The 14567-nt window shown below is 40.2% G+C and overlaps 1 protein-coding gene across 3 annotated transcripts in view; it reads left to right on the plus strand.

The window, feature by feature from the left end:
* The window catches only part of LOC103697507 (fanconi-associated nuclease 1 homolog), a 93802-nt gene that overhangs the window by 37853 nt on the left and 41382 nt on the right, over positions 1–14567 (plus strand). For 2 of the 3 annotated variants that reach the window (XM_039133865.1, XM_039133863.1), the window contains exons 5-8: positions 2720–2981; positions 3061–3123; positions 5076–5150; positions 5244–5365. In XM_039133865.1, the coding sequence (XP_038989793.1) occupies positions 2720–2981; positions 3061–3123; positions 5076–5150; positions 5244–5365 (522 nt within the window). The remainder of the gene's footprint in view (positions 1–2719; positions 2982–3060; positions 3124–5075; positions 5151–5243; positions 5366–14567) is intronic. The other variant, XM_039133864.1, reaches the window with a different exon arrangement.

The following is a 14567-nucleotide window of genomic DNA, read 5'->3' on the forward strand; positions in this document are numbered from 1 at the left end:
TACCGACCGATTAGCTTGTGCACCACTCTCTACAAGATCATTGCAAAGATCCTAGTGAGGAGAGTTAGAGGTATACTAGCTGAGCTGATTAGTCCTGAGCAGGGAGCTTTCATTGGGAGGCGGAGTATTTCTGATAATGTATTGATAGCACAGGAGCTCATGTGTGATCTTAGACATGCTTCGGGCAGAAGGGGGCTGATGGGCATCAAATTGGACATGGAGAGAGCATATGATAGAATGAATTGGAATTTCTTGATACAATCCATCGAGCTTTTTGGGTTCCATCATCAGTGGATCAGATGGGTGTTGAGCTGCATTCAGGCACCATCCTTTGCTATTCTGGTGAACGGCATGCCTACGCGATTCTTTACGTCCTCAGTGGGCCTATGACAGGGATGCCCGTTGTCACCTCTACTTTTCATCCTGGCCTCGGACGTCTTATCCAGAGCTCTCTGCAGCGCCTCTGAGGCACAGGTGGTGGAGCCCTACAGGCCGATGGTAGGTACCTTCCAGATCTCTTATTTATTGTTTGCTGATGATTGCCTCCTGATGGCAAGGACGAGCAGGGAGTCGGCACAGGCTCTTCGTAGGATCATTGAGGAGTATTGCAGGGCTTCTGGGCAGCGGGTCAATTTGGCCAAATCGGCAGTCTGCTTCAGCCCGAGGACTGACCCACAACTGAGAGGGGCTATTTCGGAGATACTAGGGATTGGTGAGCAGGAGGGCACTCTGCGGTATCTTGGGGTTCCCATCACTGGTCGCCGGCTACGCAGGGGGGATTGCTCGGATTTGGAGCTGAGTTTCTGGCAGAGGTTGGAGGGGTGGCAGGCGAGCACTCTATCCATGATGGGCATGATTATCTTGGTCAGGTCAGTGCTAAGCTCCATACCTATATACTTACTTTTAAACACCATGGTTCCTATTGCCTTGTTAAGGTCACTGGAACAATTGATTCGGAGTTTTGTATGGGGTGGTCGAGCATGTGGAGGAGGCACTCATTTGCTCGCCTGGGAGGTTCTTTGTCAGCCGACAAGTAGTGGGGGATTGGGTATACATTCCCTCATTACTAGGAGGGAGGCACTGGTGACCAGGCATGTGGCCAGATATCTCTTAGAGCCTGATGGACTGTGGAGCAGATTGATGAGAGCCAAGTATGAGGAGAGGATTGAGGGAGATGTCTTCAGACCTGGGTGGCAGTGCTCCTACATCTGGTGAGAGATGTGTGCACGGGCCTCACTAGTGCACCCCTGGATTTGCTGGGCAGTGGGGGATGGCCACTGCATTGATGTTGTAGAGAACAGATGGTTGACTGGATTTTCTTTATCCAGATGGCCGACTGGATTTTCTTTATCCAGATGGCCGACTTTTTTCGATCCAGTTGCGCTGGATGGGACCAGAGTGAGGGATCTCTTCATCTTGGGGGAGAGTAGATGGGATGAGGATCGGGTTCACAGGCTTTTCGGTGATGCTCTGGCTGAGAGGGTATTGGCTACCCCCTACCACATGTGAGGATGGTTGATAGGAGGGTATGGAGTTTGACAGGATGGGTGAGGCCACAGCTAGGGATCTCCAGGCTATAGTGGACTCGGGGTCAGCCTATCGGCTGGAGGGGCGGTGGATTTGGAGGCTACGGGTACATCCGCGAGTGGTCCTCTTTCTGTGGAAGGTAGCGTGGGGCATTCTACCGACCAGAGGGACTCTGGCTAGGAGAGGGGTTCGGATTCCGGTTAAGTGTGAGGGGTGCTCGGGGGAGGAGGAGACTATCAGTCATGTCTTGTTCACATGCCCGCGAGCGCTTCAGGTATGGGGCCTGGCTTCTTCCCACTGGTGGACTTTCACCTCCACGGATGCATTCCTAAGTCAGCTGAGGGATTTAGGTCGGAGATTTGGCGGAGTAGAGAGAGGGACAGTATGGGCTTATATGGCATACCACATCTGGCTGGAGTAGGGCGGTAGTAGATGTCGTGTGGTGTGGTAGGGGGGTAGTAGATGTGGTGTGGGCTTCGTGATCAGAGACGAGGAGCTCAGGTTGATTGCGGCGGGGGGACGACGCATTTTCGATGAGTCCATCCTAGTGGCAGAGCTGTGCGCGGCGTGGGAGGGTCTCGTATATGCTAGTGCACACTTGGAGGCCCAGCAGATATTCTTGGAGGGTGATTCTGCCACAGTGATTAAGTGGATCAGGTGCAGGCGTGCCAGACCAGATCTACATTCACTAGTCAGGGATGTCTGCCATCTTCTGGATGGTCTTGATTTTTTTTGGGTCGCACATGTTTTTCGGAAGGCGAACAGTGCAGCGGACTGGGTCGCCTCCTCCGCAGCTCATCATTCCAGGGCCTTTATATGGGATGACAGTGACCCCATCCCACAGGGCCTCGATCGTGTTTTGTCTTTTGATTCCTCATTGTACTCACATCTTTGTGTAAGTAGGACGCCGGTTCACCAAATAAAATAAAATAAATAAAATGTTGCGGTCTTATTTAAGGATGCAACAATCATGCATGCTTATTAATGATGGACATGAACTTCTTTGGAATAAGTTTGATCTTGAGCAGTCTACTGAAACTTATTATATTAAAGCTCCTGCAAATATATAGAGATTCTGTATGATGTCGCCACAAACTTTGAATGTTGCATGTACAAGCATCGTTTCTTTTTTTTCTTAATGCTATTTCAGATCATGTTGATATGTATCATCTGAAATTGCATAATTTTGCAGGGATCTGTAACATCTCTTCCAAGACATCCTTATGATGTTATCCCTATTCAGCTGGTTTGTCAAATGGCAGAAAATAGTGATATGAAGTCCGATGATTGCCAGATATTAAAGTCTTTATGGGAGAGTGTTCTCCTTGCTGTCGAATATGGAAGAGCAAATCATCCTAGCATGACAAAATACCAACGGAATTTTTGTTTGATGATTGAAGATGTTATGAACCATTATGCTTACCTTTTTACTGATAAAGAAAAATCATTTCTAGGTACCATGTGTTTTTTCTGTCTTTGTCCATCATCTTTTTTCATAGTTATTATTGACAATAGCTTATGTTTTTCTGGCAGGTGTTTTTAACTCATTATCTGATGATGGTCAAAGGCTATTTATTCGGCTCTATACTAGAAAAGGTGGGTTTTCTTAGGCGGTTGATCTTCAAAACTTGTTAGACATTCACATTACTTGCCACATAACTTCATGTGTTTCAAACCTAAATTTTTATTCTTTTAATAACTTTATGGATAATTGATCAACTGAACAGCTTTAGTTTAAATTAGTTTCTGCTGACTTTGTTGAAATGCTTTTTATTACCTATTTGTTTCACTTAAAGTTTGTCCACCTTACTATTCTACATGAGGTGGTAGCATGTGTTGTACGACATGACTTTCTTAGCAAAAATTTAAATGGCTTTCTTAGCAAAATGTTCTGACTTCTGGGTCTTGTTGTTCACCGATTTATGGTACCTAGCATGTTGCACAATTGTTGGTATGATATGTGGGTTGCATATGGGTGCTGTTGTGTGTTCACATATATTTGCCAATAATAAATAGTACCTTACTGTGTTGTGGTAATATGCTGGGGTACAGGGTTCTGCAGGTCTTAATGGCCAGATTGGACATAAGTACATAATACCTACCTGTACTTGCTGGTTTATCTGGTTGGTTATGGTGTAAGGTTGTCAAAGTATTGCATAAAAGATCAAGTGACTGGCTTAAATGGCTATATGGTGCCAAAACATATATGCACTACTTGTTATATGTTGGGAAGCCATCTGTCTCTCAATGTTTGTTTCCATGGTCTGTTGGCAGGTTTGATCTACCTAATTGTTTAAGTTGCTTAGTAATATGATTTGAACTATTTTTGTAGACTTGTTTCTAAAAAAAGAACTATTTTTAAAACTTAGAATATATACATTTTCGCTAACTTGTGCATTGTCACTTTCAGTTTTATCTACTATTCATTTCTTTGAGCACAGTCTAAAGCATGGCGGATGCAAGTATCTTGGGATATACAAACAGGGAGGTCTTATACCCTGTTGACATCTAACTCCAACCTATTGTGTGATAGTGACCCATTTACTTGCACCATAGTGAAAAAAGAACACCTCCCTCCCTTTCCGAAATAGATGAATGCGACATGTCTTTGGAAGGTGGTAATGATACGGGAGTCTTGGCTGTATACCAGGTTTGAAGCCTGCTTTCTTGAACCTAAACAAGCCAGTTTCAATCCCTTTAGGTGTAATCAAATAATGATAATTGACTGCAAAGGCCACAGTTCACCATGTCAGTGCGTACCACCTGAACCAGGCATACCGAGTCTCGGCACACTGAACCGACCCCCATACTAGGTGTACCGACATTGTATTAGTGTTGTACCTGTATGAGGTCCCTAATACCAAGACGACGAACTTTGGGTCACACAATATATGGCTCTGAATCTGCTTTTGAAAGTGCAAGGAACTAGCAAACAACTACATAATACACTTACAAATTTATATGAAAAACAATGAATAAGGTGGTTTATTAATTGCACATTTACTAACTGTTCAAGATATTATAAAACCATCAGCCAAAAAAGATAGTCACATGTAGTACCAAGGAATTTGATATCTGCGCTCATATGTGCTAAACAATTTATCTGTAACACTTCATTTGCTGAGTATCTAGCTTGTTGATTTGATTTCCTTGAAGCTGTTGCTAATGGTGTTTGATATGTACTTACAACTATTTCTTTTCAACAATTGAAAATTAACACGAAGATGACCCCAAAGTACTAAAATACAAGGATGACCCCAAAATACTATGTTAAAACTTCTGATTCTGATGGCTTGCTTCATTTGCAGACAATATTATAGTTTTGACTGATGTTACTCTCATTTTTCTTAGAAAAGATATTGCACTTGATATGTTGCAGGGAAATTAATATGTATTCATGTTTACACTTAAAATCAAGCTTCTTATATGAGGTCTGGACAATTATACACTACTGGTGTGAGAGTGATACCTCATTATGCAAAATAGGATGAATTTGAGTTAGTTGACAAAGATGTTGCAACTTATTGTCAATTCAAACTTTCATGTAGGACCATGGTTTCGAATGAGCAATGTTTCCTACCCTGAGATATCAGATCCACTACAAGCAGCTGAGGAATTACAGTGTAACTTCCAAGCCTTTTAATTTATTACTGAACATTACCAAATACAAGTTCTTTTGACATGTGGCATGAAATCTTTTTCTTTTTTTAATGCAGTGGCTGGTTACCTCTTTTTGTTTAATTCATGTGAGGATCCATTCACATATGATATGAAAGAAGTTCTTAATTTGCTGAATGTTTATGAGATACGAGAAATTTTAAAACAGGTGCCTCCTAAGGTTTGTTTCTCGATGCTTATACATTGAGCTTTCAGAGTATCTTTGTCAAATTTAGCAAGCCATATGCTTTCAAGTGCACGTGTCCTTTTGTGCTGGGCATGCTTTTAGCTTTTAAAAAATTTAATGCTTGCACCAAAAGAATAACCTTGTTCTTAGTCATAAAAAGTCCTGATATTAGACCTTTTAGCCAATTTTCCAGCAAGGTATGGTTTTATTATCCAGAACAGAGCTTAATTATGTATTCTTCTAATTTAATGGTTTGTTACAGTTTACACAACTATCCATCATTAAGTTTGGTTATTTTGTATTTTCAAAATCTCTGCTATTATCTTTTTTTAATTGCAGAGAAGATATTGTAGAATGATTACAAAATAGGCCTATGGTATAATTCGAGTAACTCAAATATGAAAGATGTACAGTGGTGTCACCTTTTTTAAAAGTCTCTCTAGGTGGTTGAAGACAAATGTATCTCCCGTTATTGATATTGGTGCCTCCCTTGAGCACGGCTGCAAGTATGGATGAACTTTATAATTGTAGCACTCCATTTAAGAAAAACAGAGAGAGAGAGAGTCCATAAGGGACCTGGTTCCCCTAATTAAGTGAACCGAGTCCTACTCAGTTTAGATGGGGGCCCCGCTGCCCTCTTAATATCATGCCTCCACCACCACTTCTCACCCATCGCTTTCTTTCTCTCTCTGTTGCATGAGGAGTCCAGTGATGCTCTTCTCTTTCTTTCTTTTGTGTGCATATTTATCGCAACATCTTGGGATATTAATATTGGATCAATTTTCTCTTCTCTTTCTTTCTTTCTATAACAATTTTCTTCCTTTCTTTCATTCTCCACATCATTTTAATATTGGATCAATTTTCTATATGTATGAGTTATCTTGCATAAAAAGTCTATATAAAATAATTTCTGCAATAATTAATTTCAGTGAAGCAAAAATTTATTTTAATTTCTGTAAACTAATTTTCTGAAATTTTTCTTAGTGCAATGCTAAAAGGCTTGGGTTGGCAAAATGGCATGATGTGGGTTCAAGTCCAAGGGCAGCCACTTCATGCAAAAAATGCCCATAGTTTTGTCGTTCCCTAGTTTGGCCCTCCCTAGACCCTAGAAGGCCATAACCGCATAATGCCTTTTTTTATTATTTGAAAATTATTTTCTAGTTTTCAAATATCCATGTAGTAGACTTTTGTATGTTGAATATTGCATGCCCCTGACCCAAAATTGTGCGCCGTGATCGTGGCAACTGCCGCATATTCATAAAGAACTCTTCCTATAAGCGTGGCAAGCATTTTAACATAACATCAAATGCATCGCAGCAGAAATAACTTAATTAACTAAAATCTAAAAATTCAATAAGTAATGAATCCAAATAAATAAAGTTCAAGAGTCTTACATAAATTAAACCTCAAATAATAAATATATAAAAAGATGATAATAATAATAATACTAAATCTAAACTATGTCAATATTATCAAATCTCGTATCTAGTCTCACTCCCAGAGCAGTACCCGCGTTTGCAACTAAGTATTTGAATTTGGAAAGAAAGAAGAGATAATGAGCTTGAGAGTCCAATAAGTAATGAATACCTTAATTAGATAACTTATATAATAACATAAAATATAATAGTCAAATGCCAATTATCATGAATCAGTGTATATAAACATAATTATTTTTTTTTCAAAATACCAATCCAGCAAATCCAATATCTTTTAAATATTCATATACATATTCATAAATTCGATTTGAAATAAATCACATTTAACTCAGCATTCTTTAATTATGACCACAATTATACCCTGTGGCTAGGCTAAAAATAGAAACATAACTACACTTTTACCTTGCAGAATACTACATTTATAACCTGTGACGGGGCTAGAAGCAGAACAATGAGCTCAGTAATAGTCAGAGTGCCAATGTATAACCCCCAATTGGTAGGGTTCGGAATATAGTCAGGCTGAGAGTTCAAATATGATACATATCGAAGCTCTTTTTACAAAATAACATATATACTATAATAAAATCTGACACAGTTCCCCTCCCTGGCCCTCCACGACCCTCTGTCGGCCTCCTCTGGCCATCTACCACCCTCCCTCTCTCCCTCTCCTTCTGTACCCCCTTCTCTTTTCCTCTCTCCCGTTCTCCCTTTTTCCCACCCTCTCTGCTGTGTCGGTACGGGCCCGACACGAAAGGACATGGGGGCATATTGAATCATGCTACCAGACAATCGGTACGGGCTCCGGTATCGGCTCAACGATCCTTGGTTTGAAGTTTGCTGTGCTTGAAATGGTAAAAGTTTTTTGATATTTTTTGCTTGCCTTCATTTTAAGGATAGGTTCAAATGCAGACTTTGGAGGTGATGCTTGAAATGTTGAAGGGGAACTATATAACAAGAACAACCATTACTCTTCTCTTGTGTAGGATTTATATCGATCAAGTTCAGTTCAATTTTCCTACTAATCTTTGGTTCATGGTTTCTGATCCCTCTATAGAGCAGGTGCATGAAATAAGAGTACCCATTATGCCATTTTAAACTATAATGGATGTAGCTATCATCAGATTTTGTTGTGGTTTAATAGTTGTGAGGAGTAAAATAGATGAGTATTTGTGTGCATCACTTTTAAAATGCACGAGCATAGAGGAATACATATCATATGCAATCCTATGCTTAACATGTCTGTAAGTAAGTTATATTATAGAAAATAGTCTTTTATACTCAAATTTTGCAGGCTTGTTCTTACATGTTAAATATCCTGGTTTTCAGTCCATTATGTAGAAACAATTTGCTTGAAGCATACGAATTGAATTTTGGTTAGGTTATTCTTTTAGTCAGCCATGGTTTAGGGCTCTAGCTAATGTCCGGAGCATTTAGGATGGTTCCTCCTAATTTTGGATGCTGCCATAGTTTGTGCTCCTACATTAATATATGACTTCTGATGACTATACAGTGCAAGCTATTGTGTAGACAGATGCGGGTCAAACATATATATTCAGGATTTTTATCACCTTTTAGATTTTGCTTTTAATCTTACCATGTGACAATGATTTACATTGTGATGGAAGATAAAATTTCTAGTGGCTAGGCATTTGAGTTGGTCTGGTCCTCTATGTATTGAAAGGCAATGAAAATAATTTCATCTGATTCTGAATAATGTACTTTTTAACTTTGTTGGTTTCCATATTGATTACTATAACTTTGTTGGTATTGCGATATCTGTGAGTTCAGGCGACTAATCATCTCTAACATTGCATCAACGCCTGTACCTCTACAACGAAGACCATTTCCTATCACAAATTGAATTCATTGCAGAACTTGAAAGCTTGAGTTACTCTTTCTGCATCTCTGTTGTGCTGACAAAAATAAAATTTACACATCCCATTTATGGATAATTAATTGCTTACGCTTCTTTCTTAGTAAAAAGGTCAGTTTTTTTTTCTTTTGTCGCTCTTGTATGTCACCATGTGACAATGCTTCCTTATTGAGGTGCATTGAACATCACTAACCACTTTTTCCAGTTCAGTCATTGCTTTTCACTCATTTGGTAGGCTTCAACATTGATATAATGAAAAATTGGATAGGTGGATCGTGCTTGACCTCCTAATCCTTGTGTTCAAAGTAGAGGTTTCCATCTCACATGCATGCATGCAAGATTCGCCTTTTTGGTGGATGTTGATATCGAGACCTCCTATAAGTAGAGGTTCGCCTTACAGGTGGATTGTGCCTGACCTCTTAATCCTTGTCTATACCAGCATGTTACTAGTACAGGGTCCGGTACCGAGATGAGGAATCTTGCATGCATGTGTTCAAATATACTTAATATGCTTGCATCTATTGGAAAACTATCCACTAGGTTCATGATTAATTATGTATCATTTTACTGAGTTGAGCTTAGCATCTCTTTCTTTGGATGACAAAAAAAGGGTCATCCTAGTACAAGAGGCTCCTGCCATTGTGGATTTGGGAAGGGTCAGATGTATAGAGCTTTACCCTCGCATGCTAAGAGGCTATATCCATGTTTCGAACCCATGAGATCTTAGTCATAATGGAGCAACCTTATTGTTGCACCAAGGCCATCCCTCAATGCCAAATATACAATGTAAATAGATTTATAGTTATTAGCCAATAAAGGGAAGAATAAGCCAAAATTTTCTTTGGAGGGTATTGCTTACATCAAAAGAAGATTCACAATTGACTAGGGGTGATGATCTCTAAATCGTATCACATAGAAAAGAGATATAACATATGGTTCTCATCACCTTCCCATGATCTTCTCACAGAATGAAGGATACCAGAAAGCAAAGTTTTGCACCTAATGGACTAAAAGGTTTTACAGTTATTCAAGCTTTTGCTTTTGGGTTATAGTGAAATTAATAGAACGTCCTAATGCATCTATTTCTGAATTTTTACTTTTCACCCATGATATGGACAGGTGCTTTTCTATGACATAAAAGCAGCCCAAGTTGTACTTATGTAGATCAAGCCCCTCAGACCCTTTTGCCATTATAACATCTTTTATGACATAAAAGCAGCCCAAGTTGTACTTATGTAGATCAAGCCCCTCAGACCCTTCGCCATTATATCACAACCATTTTCAGAATTTAGATGAAGCACCTCAGATGCTTAGCCGTTATATCATCAACCATTTTCAGAATTACATCACAAAATTTAAGCTTAAATTTGTGAGTCGAGTTTAATTCTTAGAGGTCTTTAGATGTGCTATATCTAGTGTAGTTTTATCTTCCATACTTGGTATGGCCGGAATCATTATGTTGGGTTCATATCCTTATGAAAGTTACATGCTTTCTTTTTTTGTTTTTGTGAAAAACTCCCTTGTTATGTTATAAATGTTTAGATTGTTATGAAACAAATGAATGACCTATTTCACTTTGAGTTGTTACATGAATGGTTCTTTAATATTTGTTTTGTTTCAAGAAAGGTATTTAAAATTATGAGGAAATTACAAAAACCAACCTATGGTTAGGGGTAAATTACATTGACACCCAATAGTATGAAAAACATGTGCTTATCCTCTTGAGGTTTATTTTTATCCAATACTTTAACCCATAACTTAACAAAACATTAGCCAAACCGTTAACTTTTAATAGGACACAAAATGCCTCGTTAGAAAAAAAAATAACTAAAATAATCTTACAAAAATCCTCATGAGGTTTACGTTTATTACACTTATGCCCAATATTTTGTAAAACATACGTTTACACAGTTAAATTGAAAGCGTTAGTGAAATCGTTTATCTATTATAAAAAATCAAAATTACTTCTATAAAAAAAATAAGGCTCCTCTTTCATTTTTCCAACTTTTGAATCTTTTTAAAGTCTTTCGTCTTCAAGTGTCTTCTTCTCTTCGAGATTGAGCGGCTAGGGTTTCTTTTTTACTTCGCCACCCCACTATGAGTGTTTCTTATTGACGAGCGATCAGTGACAAGCTTCCTTCCCAATCGGCATTTGGCGATGAGCATCCTTTTCGACCAGCATCTGATAACAAGCATCCTTTGTAAGAAAGTGAAGAAGAAGAAGAAGACAGTGAACCAGAGGAAGATGGAAGCTCTAGGTTAAAAGAAAATGAATAGTTCTTCTTAATTTTCTCTTTACAGTGGATATACACTCATATATATATATAGGCCTGTAGCCGTATCAAAAAGGAATCAAATGAGGATCAATTAACTACTTCTGACAGAGAATCAAAACAAACAAACGGAATGATTCTAACTGAATTAGTTGTGCCGATTTGAGTGGAATTTCGAGTGTTGCCATAGTGCTCTTGAGCGTGCCATGATACGCTAAGAAATTACTGTAGCAGCACATGGGAGGGGGTGGGGGCCAAGCTATTTAGAGTTTTGAGACTCTCCCTCAAGATGGGCATAGATATTCAGAGTTCCCATCTTGGACAATAGAAAACTCAGTCTAGTAGTAGGTAGAGCCTTTGTAAATATGTCAGCCAATTGAACTTTTGTAGAGATATGTACTGGTATGATCATCCCTTTCAGCATCTTTCTCTAACAAAGTGACAATCCAATTCAATATGTTTTGTTCTTTCATGAAAGATAGGATTCTTGGTGAGGTGGATTGCTGACTGGTTATCAAAAAATAGAAGAGCTGATCGTTTGTGCATCTCATTGAAATCCTTTAACAAACTTGTCAACCAAACGATTTCAGAACTTGTGTTGGCCAAGGCTCGATACTCGGCTTCTGCTGAAGACCTAGATACTGTGGGTTGTTTCTTTGATTTCCATCTCACTAAGGAACCACCAATGAAAATAGAGTAACATGTGATGGATCTTCTGGTTTCTGGGCAAGCCGCCCAATCGGAATCACTGAAAGCTTTTAAGTGTACATTAGATTTTGAAGAAAAGAATACCTCTTGGCCTATAGTACCTTTGAGATATTTTAAGATTCGATGGGCTACTTTTAAATGTATCTGTGATGGCTTATCCATGAACTGGCTCAGTACACTAACCGCATAGGTTATGTCCGGCCTATTGATTGTAAGATAGATTAACCTTCCAATTAATCTTCTATAACTCATAACATTTTACAGTGTATCTTGAGATATATGACACAATTTGTGATTAACTTCTATGGGTGTATGAACAGCCTTGCAACCGAGCAGTCCTGCATCCTCTAATATTTCAAGGGTATATTTTCTTTGGCACAAGTGAATTCCATCAGATGTTCTTGCAATCTCAAGTCCCAGAAAATATTTCAGAGGTCCCAGATCCTTCATTTTAAACTGAGATTGCAAGTATGTCTTAATAGAATCAATAGCAGCTATATTGTTACAATCATATACCAGGAGTGCAGTAAAATTATTTCCATCATGCTTGGTAAAAAGAGAGTAATCTGATGTAGATTATTGGAAACCAAAAATAATAAGGGAGGATGAGAATTTGGAATACCATTGCCGTGAAGCTTGCTTGAGTCCATATAAGGATTTGTGTAATTTGCAAAGCATCTTGGCACATGGTAGAGACTCCCCCTTGAGCTGGTAACCTGGGGCAGTTCCATATAAATCTCTTTGTCCAAATTTCCATGAAAGAAAGCATTGTGGACATCCATTTGGTGCAAAGACCAACCACGAATGGCTGCTAATGCAAGGAAGACCCGGACTGTGCTGATTTTGGCAACTGGGCTGAAGGTTTCTTGATATTCTAGTCCCTCCCTTTGAGTATATCCTTTTGCAACCAAGCATGCTTTGTATCTGTCAATGGCACCAGTAGAAGTAAGTTTTATTTTGTAAACACATTTACATCCAACTGTCTTCTTTCTTGGGGGTAATACAGTAACAGTCCAAGTGTTGTTTTCTTCTAATGCATTCAACTTTGAATTCATAGCATGACGCCAATGTTTATGTACCACAGCTTCTTCATAGGTTCTTGGTTCTTTTGTGAGAGAAAATGAAAGGGTGAAAGCCTTGTGAAGGGGGATAGATGTCTATAAGACAGGGAGGTAGCCAAAGGATGGCTAGTAGAGTTCTGAGAGGGAGTGTCTTTGGTATTTGAGGTGGCAATTTGACAGTGGTAGTCATGAAGATAGGTAGGAGGATTTCTAACTCTACTTGACCTTCTAAGTAGAATGGTAGAGTTTATTGGATCATTTACAAGAGGGATATTCTCGGTCGTAGGGGATTCAGGTTCTGACTCATGAGCATTCACTGACCTGGGCGAAGAAACAGAGTGTCTGGTAGAGTTAAAAGTCAAATCTGTGTCATGAAAAGGAGCTGGGATAACTAGATTATCAGGATAGGAAGACTGCATATGCGTGACATAATTGGATGTATGAAAGGAAAAAAATAGACTCATAGAAGACATCTCTGGATATAAATGTACTTTGATTGTCTAAGTCATACAGCTTATACCCTTTAACGCCAGCAGGATAGCCAAGGAAGATGCATTTTCTAGCTCGAGGATGGAATTTGGACCTGTTGTGTTACATGGTTGAGGCAAAACAGAGACAACCAAATACCTTTAAATGATTATAGGATGGAGTTGATGAAAACAAAACTTCATATGGTGATTTATTGTTCAGAATTGGAGTTGGGATTCTATTGATGATATATGTGGCTGTAAGAATTGCATCTCCCCAAAAATGAATTGGAAGAGATGCTTAAACAAGTAGAGCTCTAGCAAGTGAGAGAAGGTGTTGTTGTTTTCTCTCAATGATGGGGACATCGGAGCTGATTATTTATCCGCCTAGTCCACCATCTTATTTGCATATTTATTTTATTTTTATTTCTGGGCTTCTAGGGCTTATTTGTGTTATTTTGGGGCTTATTAGGAGTTATTTCTGTGTAAGGGGGTTTTATGTTAATTGTGTTTATTTGGGCCCTATATATAGGGGACTATCTTCATGATTAGGGCTTTAATGAAGTATTGAAAGTTTCTTCCCCACCTCTTCTTCCGGTCTCTCTTCCTCCTTTCCCGTTTCTCTCTTCCTCCTCTCTTCTTCTCCCTCTTCTCTTCTCTGCCTCTCTTCCTCTCGTATTCTCCCCCTCTTCTCCCTCCCGATTCCTCTGTCTCCAGGTTTCGCAGAAGCAACTGTCATTCAAGTGGACTCTTCACCGCTTCAGTGTTTCTTCCGTTTCGGTTCGGCAGCAACTCCGCAGTCATCCTGAAGTGGACTTCACCGCGCCACGGCCTTCCGTCCGTCTCTGTCCGGCATCAACTTGGTATCAGAGCCTCGGTTTTGCCTCTGTGCCAAAGCCCCGGTCCCTAAACAGCATCTTTCTCCCTTGCTGCCACTTGAATCCACCGCCACCCCCGCTGCACAGCGTCCCCCCACCGCCTCCTCCCCGACACTTTTTCTCCATCGACTTCCCACGGCCCACCACCCCTTTCCTCTCTCTCTCGGTGCTTATAAAAAAAAAAGAAAGGGGAAAACCTGCGGCTGCTCTTCCCCTTCCACCCGTCACCGCGCCCGAGGCCACCACCAACCCACCTCGCAGCACCACCGACTCGCCACCAGAGAGCGCCGCCGCCTCGAGTGTCTCACGTCTGCCACCAACCGTCGGCGTCGGGTCCACAGAGGGGACCGCCGTCGACCTTCGCCACAGGCCACGAAGTCGTGGCCATGATCTCGCCGCCGCCGTAGGTCGCGGAGCCGCCGTCGTGATCCCTGCCCCGGCCCGCAGCCGCCGCCGCGAAGATCGACGCTCTCCCGAATCCGTCGGGAGGTTGAAGAAGT

This window comes from Phoenix dactylifera, chromosome 14 (assembly GCF_009389715.1).
Source record: "Phoenix dactylifera cultivar Barhee BC4 chromosome 14, palm_55x_up_171113_PBpolish2nd_filt_p, whole genome shotgun sequence".
NCBI classification, from domain to species: Eukaryota; Viridiplantae; Streptophyta; class Magnoliopsida; order Arecales; family Arecaceae; genus Phoenix; species Phoenix dactylifera.